At 37.2% G+C, this 16,377-nt stretch overlaps 1 protein-coding gene across 8 annotated transcripts in view; it reads left to right on the forward strand.

Annotated features, from left to right (window-relative positions):
* COL19A1 (collagen type XIX alpha 1 chain) overlaps positions 1 to 16,377 on the forward strand; it is a 202,161-nt gene that overhangs the window by 175,942 nt on the left and 9,842 nt on the right. For 7 of the 8 annotated variants that reach the window (XM_040552559.1, XM_040552558.1, XM_040552557.1 and 4 more), the window contains 8 exons: positions 249 to 293; positions 2,607 to 2,651; positions 2,760 to 2,822; positions 5,063 to 5,098; positions 5,249 to 5,293; positions 8,510 to 8,680; positions 9,617 to 9,683; positions 11,509 to 11,664. In XM_040552559.1, coding sequence (XP_040408493.1) covers positions 249 to 293; positions 2,607 to 2,651; positions 2,760 to 2,822; positions 5,063 to 5,098; positions 5,249 to 5,293; positions 8,510 to 8,680; positions 9,617 to 9,683; positions 11,509 to 11,664 — 628 coding nt within the window. Of the gene's footprint in view, positions 1 to 248; positions 294 to 2,606; positions 2,652 to 2,759; positions 2,823 to 5,062; positions 5,099 to 5,248; positions 5,294 to 8,509; positions 8,681 to 9,616; positions 9,684 to 11,508; positions 11,665 to 12,490; positions 16,305 to 16,377 lie in introns of those variants that run through there. The other variant, XM_040552560.1, reaches the window with a different exon arrangement.

A 16,377-nucleotide genomic window follows, 5' to 3' on the forward strand; every position in this document is an offset into this window, starting at 1 on the left:
GCCTCAAACAGAGTGTAAAGGATAGTGTGGAAGTTATGACAAGGAAATCTAAACAAAGGATTTAAGTTACTTGTTCAAGTCTGTAAAATGAGTCAGTGTCGGAGCTAAATATTAGCATTTAGCAGAGCCTGGCTTTTGTCCTCACTTTCAGTTCACTGCATAATCCTTCCTCAGGTTTTAATCAGAATCCATGAACAAACTCCTGTTTTGAGTGCTACTATTTAAATACAGATTTATCTTTCCTTCAGGGTGACCGTGGACCAGCTGGCACACCAGGAGTAGCAGGGACACCGGTGCGTATATTCATTAAAGAAAACACAGTTTTTTAGAAGAAGTTGAAAAAAAAGTCAAGGTACTGAGCTATAATCTTACTCACTGTTTGTGGATGCCAGCTCTTGGCTAATGCTTTATAGGCAGGTATGAAAATGACAAGTTTTTCCTAAAGGGATTACAATTTTAATACTACTGAGGGTTCATGTTATTATTAAAATAACAGGAGGAAATGGAGTGAATACATAATAAAGCTTGAATTTGAAGCTGCATATGCTCATATCACTTAAAGAAGATTCTTCTCATTGCCTCAGCTTAATATAGATAAATTATAAAGTCATTTTCTGTGTTCCTGGGCATACACAGATTTCTGAGTATCTTTCTGTCACAAAGAAAAAATATTAACGTTTATTGCAATCCATGACAATCTGCATATCAAGTCAATCAAACATTTGCTTTAGGGGCATACTTTGTCAGCTATTTACATGTAGTATTCAAGAAGTTTCTGAAAGTCATCCTGAAGCTTTGTTGTAGGTGAAAGGAAATGTAGCTAATAACAAATTGAAATTATAATTGTTCTGTTTGTGTTCCTAAAGGAAATAAAGATGATTTTTCATTAGATTGCATTCGCAGTTTAATAAAAATATACATCTATTCATATTTCAGGAGGCAGCATGGAGTAATTTCTATGCAAATACATTTATTATTAAATTTGGGCAGCTACCAATCCATTCAGGAGCTGTTTTTAAATTATAAATGTGTTTCATGAAATAACGAGAAGTCTGTATCTATGCACTCCCATCTCCATTAGCCACTGATTTAGTATATTTACTGTGATTTCCAAGAGAGGGCATCAGCTTAAATAGCTTAATTTGGTTAAGTTATCCTAAAACAAGGTAAAAATGCACATTTAAAGGAAGAAGAGAAGGATTTCTCTGAGCTTTATAGCCCATGTAGAAGTTTCAAAGTTTGTTACTCTGAAATATATTCTACACTGTGAATCAATAATGCAACAGCCAGTTAGGCTGATCGTAATTGTTCGCTCCCTGTGTACTTCCCACTGGATATGTTTCAAATCTTGTTGCTTTCTAATTTAGCTGGATGTTAAATATTTAATGACTTCCCTTTGTCACTGATGAAGTTGCATTCTGTCGCTTACATTTAATTCTAATAAAATCCATTGAACTAAATTATTTGCTTTAACATTTTATGTTAAGCAGTTTTAATAAAAAAAAAATTAATAGATTTATGAGAGACAGTATTTTTTAGTAGTCGAGGAAGAGTTTTGGAAATACACCCACATATCCTGCTGGAGAAGTATTTGTCCCCCTCAGCTAGCATTATTCCCTAGATCTAGTAGAGGACACTTGTCCCCATTTGGGGATATAAGTATCTCATTTTAGCTTTGGCTTTTGCCAAGTGGGATTATCAAGGAAACTTGGACTGAGTCTGCAAGAATTGCCACAATTGCCTATTTTGCCAGAAAGAATCCTTAGTCATGTCATTCCTGAAGTTGTCACAGGTGCTGATGTGTTAGGTTTGCCACTTGTACAAGTCATCTGAGAATCTGGTCCAAGGATATTTCCAGGGAATGTGGGTTGAGATTCTTGTCTGGGGCTGAATAGCCCAATCTGATTGCTGACCCAGCAGAAATTTTGACTAGATGGCCTCCAGAGGTCTCTCTTCCAATCTGAGTTATCCTCTGTTCCTACAAACAGGTCTGTTAATTTCTTCAAATTACACATGGCTAGGATATCAGGGTGCTGTCCATCACTGATATGCATATCAAGGCCTAAATGGTGTCCCAACTTAAACTGGGTGATGACCAATGTCCTTGGGACAGTAGTGCTGACTGAGAGAGGAAAGGGACTGCAGAAGGAGGATGAGTGGTAGTTAAGGATGACTTCAGCTGATACCAATAAGACTGGATGAATGTTGCACCAGGACATGTCACAGAGACTAAATTCTTAAATTCAGTCGCCAACTGCGTAAGAGTGCTGAGAAGAAAATTGCCAAGATGTGAACCTGACTTTGTGTGGAGTACCAAGTTACGTATAATGCCTAATAGCCAAAGAAACAGGATGACAGAAGCTGTGGTGCACATCTGCTCCTGGAAAGGAGCATCAAAGGCCTGCAAAAAACAAATGGTTTTGCAAAACACATCAAATCATTAATAAACCCTTTTTAAAATATTTCTTTTCCTCTCTTAAAGCATTTATTGAGCTATAACCTGAGTATTTCACTCAAATACATATCCTGTCTTAATTTCAACCTAAGAGAAACTGATATTTTGCTTTTTATTTTTAATTTGAATTTGTAATGTTCTCTTCTTGCAGGGGAAGCCAGGATCTCCAGGGTCCCCAGGGATGCCAGGAGAACCTGTAAGTACAGATTTGAGTTCTGGAGTGTTGTGATAATACACAAATATTTCTAACATTGAATACAAGATTTTAAATGCAGATTCATACACGTATTTTCTTCTTTCTTAGGGTGAAAGAGGACCTATAGGAGATATAGGCTTCCCTGGGCCAGAAGGGCCACAAGGAAAACCGGTAAGCAATTTTATATGAAATACATTTATGTTCATTACAAAAACATACATTTTAGTTTGACAGAGATCAAAGAAATCAGATTACATCCTGCTTCGTATCAGGCTAGATAACTTCTGAAGAACATTCTAGAGTTACAGTGCTCAGTTTTAACCGTCTAGTCAATAATTCCTTTTATATGGAGCCTGGTGTGATATTTTTACAGTTGCTGTTACTAAGATATGTCAAAGGTAGATGAAATCCTTTTAGAAGGTCCTTTGGATCCGTTTGATTTCAAGGCTCCTCTAGTGGATTTTCAGAATGAGAATATTAACCCAGACACTCAACACGGTCTATAAAGGATGGGGTAACAAAATGCATTCCTGGGTTCAGTTTAGATAGAGAACAGTTTGCTTCATGACTGTCTGTATAAACTTCCTGTCTTTCTGTATACAGGTAATGCAACACTGCGGCTGAAGCATTTACTAGGCTTCTAGGATACGTCTAATCTGACCTCTTTATTTAAAATGTGACAGTACTGTAGTCAGCAGTGTACTGTAGCACTGTCTGGGCTAGTTTAAAACAACCTGGTTTATATTCCAGAAGTAGTTCGGCTAGGGTAGCTCAGAAATAATTGTCTCTCCCTAAGCTTGATGTTTCAGTGACAAGCATGAGAAGTAGACCATTTAGGTTTATTAGCATGCCTCTACATTATGCTCCTGTCTTGAAAGAGACAATTTCTGCAGCAAATTGGTCCAATTTAAGGAATAGCTTGAAAATCTGTAACACTAATAAAACTTTAAAGCCCTAGTGCCTACCTCCATGGTTTCTGTCAGGGAGACGCAAGAGTGGGCTGCTTTGCATGGGAAAGCGAGCGAGCTCAGGGCAGGAGCAAGATGGGGCTGTGGCCTCACCAGCAAGGGGTGCAGACTCACAGTGACCACACTAAAACAGACTCAGGTCAGCCAACAGCCCAGTGGCAGCCAGAGAAGCCCATGATGACAGGGCAGGTCCTTGGTCAATCCTGAAAGTCAAGTCAACAAGGCACAGTCGGGGTGTGTAAGGCACAAGGCCAAGCACTGACTTACCCACACAAGGTGCTTGAGTGCCTTCTGAGAGAAGCAGGGGAGGCCTCAAAGGAGGCACCTCGCAGGTCTTATTCCGCCAGCTCTTTCACAGCAGTCTGATCCCAGATTACAGGGCTGCACCAGATCTGAGCTGCCCTTGAGCACAGGCACCCGTAGCCCTGCTGGGGTGGAGCTAAAGAGCCTGTTGGTGCTCTGATATGCCGAGCCAAATTATTGTGCGTTTCCATAGAGGCCGGTTTACCTCTGTCTCCCTCAGTGTAATCCTGCTATTTGTGACAGTTTCTGAGGAAATGCTTAATACATGCAAAACCATGCTTTGCAGTATGAAAGGGAAGGAAATATTCCTGATGTCTTTGCTCATACAAGTCTTCTTTCTCACTGTGCAAAATAGCACTGAGTTTTCTGCATGTACAGATTCTAGCCATCTATATTCCAGTAAATTAAACAGTGCCAGATCCTTTATCTCATGGTTATCTGGTGTTGTGCAAGGGTTCACTTACTATATGACATTAATTTGGCCCGTACCAACTAACACATTGTGAGACAATGCCACATTCCAGTTTGGGGGATAATGTGAGGCTGGAACTGCTCCCAGTAGGTAGCGTGAATAAGACCACCCTCTTTTGGGCAGGAAAAATGTTTAGCCCAGTAGGTTGCGTGTGTGGCATGTCACAAATCCTCAGAATCAAAGAATGGATCTGGCCACTTATTATTAAGACCTAATCTATGTAACAGCAGAGGGCTCATAAAACATTTAGGTAATATCTAGAATAAGAAATATAAGAATCTATTCTATATTGGTAAAATGATTAGCTATGATTTGAAAAGTTCATATGGAGTTCACAGCTCCGTATTCTACATATTTGCAGAATTTCCATGTAACTTGTCATTTAAAGTTGTGAGCTCATTAAAATTGATGCACACCTTGTCACTGAAGATATTTCTTGCGCTTCTATCTCAGATCAGATTTAATCTGCTTGCAGTTCAATATGGCCCCAAGCTTTTTTGTTGTACATGCCCCAAGATTATTTGTGGGTATTTTAATACCATAACAACACAAACTTCTGACTCCAGAGCTTTATATGTATTAATACCATCTCTAAAAAATGAGCTTAATCCCTTGTTTTCAAAATGCATGAACATAATTGTAATAATAAAAGTTATTTTTTTTTATAGGGAATCAATGGAAAAGATGGATTGCCAGGTCCTCCGGTAGGAAAACATGCTTTTGCATACTAGTATATTTAATTATTCACAAATAACATAGCTGCTAATCCTAGTATTTGCTTTCACTTCTGCTAAGAAACATACAACAAAGCCTTTAAGCAATATATTTAGCTTTTTTCAAAAACAATTTTTCAGGGTGCTGTGGGGAGACCAGGAGACCGAGGGCCCAAAGGAGAACGTGTAAGTCACTTGTCTTAATAACTTCTTTCCTTTTAACTGAGTAGCCGAACACCTCATTGACATGTATTTTACAGTCAAAACCAAGTGAATTTTTTGTGAACTCCAAGCAGCCTTTTAGATTCTGAGAGTCCCAGAGACCACTTTAAGTAACTAGAATTGAATTGGCTTCTGCATCTAGAGAAAAACACATTTATTGACCTTCTAACACAGTTGGTTTGGGTAGTGTAAATGGTTCAATTGGATGAAAACTAAAAAGTAGATAATCCCATTGTGATGCAGTCAAACTTTGAAAGTAATAAAGCTTTCCGCATCTTCCTCCCAGGATTCTTTGCATGTCACAAATATATTGTCACATTTTACATAAAACAAGCTTGTAATGCTAGGCAGCCAGAGTGCCGATGCATTATTTTACTTCTTGCCAAAATGTTCATAGTAACATGTTCATGTTCATAGTAACATGATCATGTCGGACAGGAATCATTATAGGAGGCGGGGGGTGATCATTATTTTGTTAGAACAAAGAAAATTCTAGGGCACACCCTGCTTCTGTTGTAACAGAGAAGGCTAAAGCCCTGCTGTCCCAATACAGTTGATACCATGTTTATCTGATGACCCAAAAAGCACCTCTTTGTCTAATCTGGAAATGGAAATACTGCTTTATGACACTAAGGAGACAACAAGTTTTAACCGTTATTACAATAACTGTCCCTCATAGAAATTAACATTTCATAATGCCTATTCCTGCCTTTAAGAACATAAATAAAATGTGAGGACCTTTTTATTGTACCACCTACTGTGTATTACATTACATTGCTCAGCCTTAACCTTATCAATGTTACCTCTTTGAGTGCACTACAAATAGTACTATACACATACAAGAGAGAAAGAGGCTGGAACTTTAAGTGCATGACCTTGAAACATACTGACCCCAACTACAGCTGCATCTTTGAGAGAGCTTGACAGATTTTGACAAGCGTTTGTAACCATTCAGAATGCAGATGGACTATGCAGTGGTAGTACAGCTATCCATACCTGCTCTGCTGAGTTCTAAGCCTGTGAAATGATATATGTGTATTTATGCATTAAATATATTTTTAATTAAGTCTTCCTCTAAGCTAGTAGTCTTCATATAGTTTTTCACTCACGTATACATGAGTCATCTCCTTTAAAAGCACTATCAGACAGAATGGAGTGTTCTCAGGTGCCACATAAACTAGACTGCAATCTCTAAAAAAGAAACTAAGCTAAAAATTATAATAAAGGCTATGCCTCTTCTAAGGTTTGCAATAACATTTTATAGAACAGGAGTTGTTCAGTTTTGTAATGTTTCAGGTTGCTATGAGTGAAGGAGATAGGGCTTTGGATGCAAAAACTTTTTAAGGCCAGGAAAAGAGCCTATTTCCTGCAGACTACAGAAGATCTGCTTATCAGTCAGAGACCTTCTTGTACCTTGAATTTCTCAAGGTGCTGCAATGCATGTCCTGATACAATACATATATGCAGAACAAAACACTTTTTGCTAGAAATCTTAAAATTTATAGAAACCTGAAAAGGTTTGTGTTTTCCGTCAGAACATTACTCTTCCAATTTTCCCAATGCACGTATGCTCCCTCTCCTGCTCCTGTCTGCTCTTGAAAATCCGATAGTCTGAGACAAAGATCACAGGTATCTTTTGTGTATTGCATCATATATTTTTTTTTTGGACTGAATAGCTAAATTAGCTATATGTTTATAGGAAATCATTCATATGCTGCATATTTTTGCCCAAAATATTAATGCCAGAAACTAAAACTGGAAATCAGGCACCTGCAATATTGGCAGGACAAGTCTTTTAATAGAAATACAATAAATTAAATTAACATTGAGATTGTTTTTATGTCACGCTGACTTCCCTGACTATATTAGCAGTTTTGACAGGTTAGTTATATATGTAGGATAGGATTTGAGGAGGTCTTGGATTTGGATAGTTGTTTTGTTGTTGTCGTTGTTGTGTTTTTTGCTGTTTTTCCTTGTGATTGGCTTTCCAGAGTTCAGAGCCTCTGTGCTCTTACTGAGGGTAATTTAAACTCCAGTTGGGAATGTGTTGCAATTTCAGTTAATGCAATAAAGCAACTCGAGTGACAGTCTTTGTAGCAAAGCTTAGCTATTGCCTTTAGTAAGCTCTAACTCACTGGAAGTAATACAGATTTGGAGTACAGATGGTGATGAAAGTGGTATACAACCTCCTAATTTCATCCTTACTTTTCTCTCTGAATTTTTCATTCTTAACATGTCATGTAAATACACCTTGTGAATATAACTACACTTTTGTTGCTTTATCAGTTAATGATGTTTCAGATCTGAATACAGTTTACCAGTACTTTCTGTACATTAAAAATGCAATTAATTCCATTCATTTACTCCTCATAAATGTGTATTGTTGATTTATCTGGTAAGGACGTAGGCAGTTCCTAGTGCTCTTTCCTCCTTTTGGTAGAACTTAACATTAGCTTAAGTGATGCAGCAAGGGCAGCCAGTGACCCATAAGAACTGTCAGCTGTTTGTTAACAATCTGAATGCATGACTTGCTGCACTCTGCTCCACAGCTATAGCTCCGCAAACTGATAGACAACACAGTAAGTCATTCTAAAAGATTTAATTCCTTGCAAATAAAACAAAGTTAAATGCCATCTCAGCCCGCGATGAAAACTGGCCAGAACATAAACCTTTAATTTATTTCATTTGCAGGGAAATTAGTCATTTTAAGTGGATATGTGTATCTGTTGCTTCTTTGATTAACTGAAGGTTTGACTAGATGCAAAAATAAAATATTAGGCATCTATGGAAATTTACAGGGAAAAAGAAACGATACCTTAACGCTGGGAGAAGTTGAGCACCTAAATTCAGCCTCTGCTGTATTTGACATCTCTAGATCCTTTTATGGATCAGGTCTATAAATTTTCCACACCCAAATTCTGTACTTAAAAAGTGGATTGCAGAGTCGAGCTACATTTTGTCATTGACTTCAGCTTTAAAAGTGTAAGAAAACAAAACATTACTTGCTGTGTTTTCAGAGGCAAGGATTAGGGTGTAAATCAGCTACCCTGCATAACTAACTTATTGGTCTCATAAAAATCAATTTCTGAACAAGGAAGAAATTTCTCTAGCATTCTTGGTGACTTTCCTAGTCAGTTCTGCTATGTGCAGGGGGTTTTTTTATGCTTTTATTTTACACAGGGAGATCAGGGTATTCCAGGAGACAAAGGTCCACAAGGTGAAAGAGGGAAACCTGGCCCATCAGGAGAAAAGGGGGCCATGGGTCCTACTGGGCCACCAGGAGACAGAGGCCATCCAGGATCACCAGGTCATCAAGGTCCCCCAGGTTCACCAGGCCCCCCGGGTTTACTGGTAAGAAAATTAAAAGGTTTTGTTGGTTGCTTTTGACGACAGAAGAGATGAAGGTGTCTGCTGAGCGTGTGCTGAGCAGTAGGAATTCAACCAAGCAATACCACAGTATCATAAAAATCAAGATATCTCTGAGATTATTTCAGTGTTCTATTAACAGAAGTGGAAAAAATAGACCCAGATGATGAAGCAGTTCTTTTTAATTTTTTTTAAAAATATATGCTATGCATAAACTTAATTTATTTATCTAGCTCCTGACAAATCAACGTGGCTACTTAATACAGCTAATTTTCAAATTTTTCATAAATCTAAAAGCTGAAGTATTTGCAAATGAGAGAGAAAAGCAGGCAAACAAATATGATTCTCAATAAAGGAGAAATTAGCATTTAAAAAGACAATGAAATGCTTCCTGTCAGTAGTATGTACTTTAGTTTCTCTCCATGTACACACACATACATGTTGTGGGTTCTTTTTAATTAATAAGAGACTCTGAATCAGACAGGGTAATGCTCTAAAAACCTTTTGCATTGAAATTATTGGTCCTGTGGTACAGTTCTATTTCATTGGCTGTGGAAGTAGTGAGTCTCTAAAGGGGGTGACAAGTTGCCAAATGTTATACAAAAGGTTACTAAAGTAAGACAGTGTTAATGGACTTCCTTACAGTCTTATGCAAATTAATTTCAAAACACTTAAGTGCTGATCATCCTAACTGTTGAGTGAACCTCTTCTACTCTATGGTGTTAGTGGCCTTTATAGTATTATAATTTATTTGCAAACGTTGTAGCTAAGTAAGTAACACAGATTTTAGAATATTTAATTTTTGGTGAAACCCTTTTTTCTCTTAGTGTTAATTTCAGCATGTTTTTATTTTGTAGCATTGTAAAGTGCCCTCTGTATGTTTCTTCTGATATATATATCACCTTTTTGTTTCCTCATCAGGCTGATACAGTTTCACTTGAAGAAATAAAAAAATATATCAAACAAGAAGTTCTTAAAATTTTTGAAGGTAAGACAAATAAGTATTATACAACTAAATGTAAGTCTTAAATTCTATTCTAAAAGTTTTTATTTTCCTACAGCCTATTTATACATTTCTTTACGTCATCTAACTCACACGGTGCATAGTAGCTGCCGTGTTGCTATAGCTATGCTTAGATGCTGTTTGTCAACTTTGTATAATTGTTCAAACTGTTATAAGTCAAAATATGTTAGCCAGAGTGCTTCCTTATGTAAAAGATCAGCATTAAAAGATAGCTTGCTCCAAATCGTAATAGCAAACATATGTATGTATAATTTTAGATAAATACTGACACATATATGTGTCTGCAACGTACCATTAAGACACTGAAAAATTAGTGAAATGGACCCAATAGAAATATAGAATTGTATGGCCACATAGTGACTATTTAGATAAAGACTTAACAGCTTTCTGTCACGCAGGTCTTAACTGCTGTGCATTTTCAGCAAACATCTATGTGGAGATCCAAAGCCCTCTTGCAGACCATCAACTTCTGGCACAGTTTTAAGCAAGTACCAGATCCAGCCAAGGACTTTGTACTGTATAAGCTTTCTTAGTTGTGTCCTTATGCTGAGAAGGAAATATTTTTCTTCCCCAGCATTTTTCTAGTCAGAGCTGAAAAGCTGCGACTCAGATAAATGTCTGAAACAAGGGGCTGCTAGAATACATCTCGACAGTAACTTCTCTTCCGTTGCAATGCCTTATGTCTGCCATATGCTTAGCTATTTCATCATCAGCATCTGTGGATACAAACCTCTTCATCTTCTAGGGGTAAAAGACACCATATAAATTTTGAGACTTATCAAACTATTCAGGGAGTTTTCCACTTTATAACAAGGGTATCACTGTGTATTTTCACACTTACACAGATTGCCACCCCTTAAAAGTTCAGCCTGTTGTGTATTTGAAGAGCAGATAGTTGGCTGAAGTTACCTCCTTTTCCCATTCAAATGGAATGCTAATAGATGTTTAGTCTGTTCATAAAAAGAAAGTGTTAAAAGGTGTCCTGCCTTTTGTCTTTGTAACTATTCCATTTTCTACACCTCAGTTGTGTACCTGCAAATCTTCTGGTTTTGGCTTTATTCCACTTTGCCTATTTTCTGTCATTCTGCTTATTTTCTGTTTGATGCCCACTCTACTCAAATTCTTTTTTTAAAATCTGAAAACTCCAGCAGAGTAAATGCTAGATCAAGTGTGGAGTACTTAGGTTTTTTTTTAATCCAGTGTAACTGAGACAGATACAAGGTTAGCAACTATTTTGTCTGCCTCTAAAGAATGCTGAAATGTTAGCAAGTGCACTTTATTCCAAGAGCTTCAGCCATTCATGCTGAAATCTCTGCAGTCAAGAATGTTTGCTGTGCATTTGTTTTTTAACAACTATTTCTAGAATTTCAGCACATCCCAAGAAGTGTTCACAGTATTTGAGCTCTTCTTTGCAACTTAATATGAGTTTTAAAAGGTACCCTTCGTAGGTGTGTAAAATACGAATTATTCTGTGTTCATGTATCTCAAGTACTTCACCAGCAGGAGTCAGAAGTCATTTAAAATATTGGACTACATCAGTAAAAGACAGTACATGAATTTAGTACAAATTCATTCAGATTATTGCAACGGGTTAAGACTCAGACATGAGGTCAGTTGGAACTGAAGACCTCAGTACTTATAGAAGCATTTAATACCGTTGAAAATTTAGAAGGATTAAACACCTTACTTGTTGAAACTTACTTTGGCTGGAGCTTTGGGGTTTATTTATTTTCATGTATTTTGTGAATAGATTTCTTAGCATTTTTTCTTGTGTCCTTTGTTAATGAAGAAAGGATGGCTCAGTTTGTATCCCAGTTGAAGCTGCCTGCTGCAATGCTTGCCTCCCAAGCTCATGGAAAACCAGGACCCCCAGGAAAAGATGGATTGCCAGGGCCCCCAGGAAAGGATGGTTTACCAGGGCCACCCGGAGAACGTGGGCTTCAAGGTAGGAATTCCAAAAAATGGTTCCATGAATTGTATCTTAAAATCCTTATACACTTGCTAATGGTTATTAAATAAACCAGGATTACCTACCTAGCTTCCTAATGATTAACTTTTAAAACTGTACTTATGTTTTTCCAGACTAGATCTGAATATTAACCCATAGTAAATGTGTGGATTTTACTGATTTGAAACTCCTAATGAGTGCATTTGAGTCTAATAAATGATAAAATTAATTACTGACAGATATCTGGAGTGCTGTACCAGTTATTTCCTGTCCAAAATACTTGAACACAGAGGAAAAAATAAGCCAGCACTCTAATGTAACTATTTACATCCTATTCCATATTGAGAGACAATGTTTTTTAAGAAAAAAAAAAAAACTTGAATTCCAAATGTGAGTTATTTCAGCTCCGATCCTGGGACAACAGGGGAGGAAAAATTGAAGGCAAATACTGTTCTTTAAGGAGCAGTGAAAACTGAAATGTTACAGCATGCATCCTTCTTACTGTGAAGTAATCTATTTACACAAATCAATTTCGGAGTAATCAAGTTTTCACTCTACCCATAATGGTACTTTGTACATTTCAATGCGTTCAGACAGTATAGGACTCTCATTCCAGTGAACTGTCCTTCACTGCAAAATTAGTTTCAGGAAATTCAAGATCATCATAGCTGTGTAATACTTGAGACCCAGCCTGTCCAAGATTAAAAGGAAGAGGAGAACAGAATAAAATTAAAAAAAAAAATTATCGATTAATAATGTTTTGTGGGCAATATGTAATTTGCAGTTTATCTGTAGGTAGTTCTTTATTATTATCTTTTGTTAGTTTGGTCTGCTCTGGAGTCAGAGCAAGTCAGACTGGAATGAAGAACATGAAAGCAAAACTGAAGATGAGTGGATCCTAAAGCTATCAGAAGAATAAAGACTTACTAACACTGATAAGTGCAAACCCCTGACAGAAGCTTGAAAAATGAGATGAGCTCAGAATGAGAAGAACAAGAATAAAGGATCAAGGAAAACAATAAAGCCTTAGAATCTTACAGCACTGACTTCATCATTATCTGAATATTCAGATCACTGTAAACAGTCACCTTTAATGTCAGTGGCAGATTGTTCAATGAGTATGTATGTGGTGGATAGTCTCAGATGCTTCTGGGAAGTAGATCGTTATACTAGGCTTCATTTCCAGCTAGTGAGCATCAAAAGTAAAGGTGATAGCTGTGCTTGAAAAAAATAATAAAGCTGCTTTTTCATGCCTTATGCTTAAGTAAAAGTAGTGCCCCATGTACACAAAATTCCATTTATTTTATCAGTATGCTCAATAATCTTTTTTCATAAGCATTAAGCTAAGTGAGAAGCATTTACTTCTCTTTCAATACTTTTTTAATAATCATAAAAAGCATTTACTTTTTTCTCTTTTGATATATCAAAAGATATAGAAAATCATACTTCAAGGGCAAGAAAACCAAAAATTTGTCTTGCCTCCTTACTACACTATGAGTAAGAGAGATTACCATGAGAGAAGCACACTTACAAGTACATTTCATGCCTTTCCCAGTTGTGCCTGTGTGTCTTGTTGTTTTGTGCCAACAGCTAAAAAGAAATTCAAATCTCTGAGCAGACTGGAAAGTATCCTTGCATATTTCAGTTTATTTTCAACCATAAAGGACAGAGCAGACAAGTCTTCTTGGAGAAGCATGTTATGTGTATGTGTGTCTGAGACCATCAAGGTAGCATGCTGTGTGCACGTATGTCCAAGTCAGTGAGGAAGCATGTTATGTTCACCTACCCATCTGGGAGGCCAGACAGATAATGTGCATTGGGGGTATTTGGTATTGACTGCCAGTTATTCATTATTGTGGTTCTCACTCGGTTGTAGCCCAGATTGGCAACTACAGGTTTTGCTGTGCATGGTAATGCACATCTGTGCTAGCAGAGTGAAACAGTTAGTCACTTGTCCACAAAATGTCAGTGAAAAAAAAAGTAGATAGTTTTGAAGAATAATTAATAGGACAAACACCTCCAGAGCAGTTTGTGATGCTGCATGCTGAGCAGAGCTCTGGCCAGTGGGAGGGAGCAGGCGTTGCTGTGTGTTCGAGGAGGTGCTTAGCCTGCAGCTTAACAGAGTCCCTCCAGTGGGGTGCCACTTCCTTAGGAGTCAGTCTGCTCTGATGCCACCAGGAGGAGGAAGCCTCCTGCCCAGTAAACTCATGGGCAGAGGTTAGACTCAGAAGCAGAAAACACAGATACTACATCTAGGAAGTGTGGGCATGGTCTTCAAAAAGCGGATATAAAGAGTTGCTAGGCTGTTGGGAATAGTCATCCATTTCTAAAGAAGTCCAGAATTGTTAGCTGCTAGCCTTGAGCCAGGTCTTTCACAGTGACCCTCTGGTACTTCCCAGTGTTTCAGGTACAAAGGATTTTAATTTTATCTGATGGTCTCAGTAAAAACGTAGCATGCAAAAAAAAAATACCAAAGAGTTGCAAAATAAATGATGAAATATGCAATTGGTATTTAAACAGGTTGTATAGTAGTGATTGGAATATCTATATATATTTCTTAAAAAAATAAAGTATGGCATATGCATCAGTAAGCTGATACTGTGAGGCAGTGTTACCAGTTTTATAAAGGATGCTAGAGTCTTGTAGAGAAGGAATAAGTTTATTTCATGATTTTACTGACAAGTTATAACAATGCCATCCATCTGGAGGCAGTCAGACTGCCAGGTGTTACAGGAAATAGTTCAATTGACTCTGTTGATTTAATTGGATTTTTTAAGCTATAATAGAATGTGACTTTTGGTCCATCAGACAAAATTCCCTTAGGAGAATTTGGTAATCCAGAGATGCATATTATCCTTTACATTAATATGATGATTTTTCTCATATGGAAGTAAGTGTTCATGCTAGTTAAGCCTCACTATTTTTATCAAAATAATGAAACACAAGAGTCCTCATAGCTCATGGTAGCCTCAAGGAATCAGGAAACAAAAATACCATCTGATGAACAGTGAAAATTCCTTGTCTTTATTGTTGATTCCTGCTGTAAAATTTATGGCTTTTAATATAATAATTTGCATGGTAGGGGCATCTAGGAACCTTGGTTGATATCATGAGCCCATTGTAATGGATGTTGTCCAGACACAGTCACTCTTCTGAAATAGCTGTACTGCTTTAAACTGTTACCTCCTGTAAACTGTTTTTTGCTGTGTAGGGTGAAGTTAACCTGTTTTACTTTGATCTGAAACTCAGTTACTACCTCTCAGCCGCGAGGTTGCTTTGCAGTTTTTTGCTTGTAAGAATGCAGTGATATGCAGATCATTTGCACAGTAAAATACTGTGGATACTTCAGAATCATTGTTCCCTGTTGTGTTAATGTGTTTGCTTCACATTCGTCTTAAAGAACCTCAGATTTCTCTAGATATTGGCACACTGGTTTCAGCTATTGCATTATCCATGTGGATGGAAGAAGGTCTCAGCAATGTAGGCAGAACACCTTTTGGAGCTGTTTAAATGAGACGCCTTTTTACCTCCATAACACGTAGACACAAACTTGCGTCATTTCCAAGTAGAGCTGAGGGTGTTGCAACAGTGATGCTTCTGTGTATGATATTTGTAGTTCTAACAGAGAGCACTGAACCAAAAGCTTTATTTTAGCTATGACCAGTCAGTCAATGAACTGAAGAAGAATGCTTATCTGTTTAAATACATCCTTGCTACACACTACTACCATGTGTTTACCATACTGCCCATGTTGGGTACATGTTTACATACAACAACTTTTGGGTTGCAGGAATTACACCAAAACTTCTGGAACCCAAGCAAAGGCTTTGCTGAAACCTTTTGAATTAAGCAGGTACCTCTTACTGGCATTGTAATTCTACCAGTAAAAATAGACATCTTATATGTGCCTTTATGTTAAAAACAATAAATCAAAATCTCACTTAAGTGTATGGTAATATTTTCCTTTGACTAAGTATGAGTTTGTCGCTTTAAGCTCAGAGAGAAGGTATTATTAACCTCTAGAAGAGGACCTACTAATCATGGACCTACTTCTGAGCAAATATACCTCATTTAAAATCCAATATTTTACTGCCAAAATTACATATTGCATTGTTTAGACTGTTTACATATAGGCCTGTTTACGAATATGCTTATATTTTGCAAAATAAAGCCTTATTTTTAGAAAAGATACCTGGGAATTTTTGTATTAAGTTTCAGTGTCAACAGAACATCTGCCACTACGTGCAACCTACACCTTTGTATATGTATTCAAATACAACCAGTTAATTGTTTACACTACCCTCATTCATACATTTGCATAGGCAGGCTGCTGTTTGTACTATTGTGGTTTCTTCCTTATTGTCTTGAATTCCATTGATGTTTACAGAGCCTTTCAGTTTATCTCAGTCCCTTTTCAACTGTGTTGTGTCATATATCTACAGTAATGGTTATCATGGACTTTGTAAATGTGATACATCGTAAATGTGATTTCTCTCTTTTTCCCCAAACCAATGATTAGTGGCAGCACTACTTTGTAAGATTACAACTTAACTGGGTTTGTAGTGAGAAATGTATTGTAATTATCTATTGTAAATTAAAAAACTTAGAGACTTGTAATAAATAGGAAGTGTAATAGATCCTGTGGTTGTGTGATTGACCTTCTTAAACAGTAGCAATTATTATGTATTACACAAGGTTTTCAGAGCCAAC

Source organism: Cygnus olor, chromosome 3, assembly GCF_009769625.2.
Source record: "Cygnus olor isolate bCygOlo1 chromosome 3, bCygOlo1.pri.v2, whole genome shotgun sequence".
In the NCBI taxonomy this organism is placed as follows: domain Eukaryota; kingdom Metazoa; phylum Chordata; class Aves; order Anseriformes; family Anatidae; genus Cygnus; species Cygnus olor.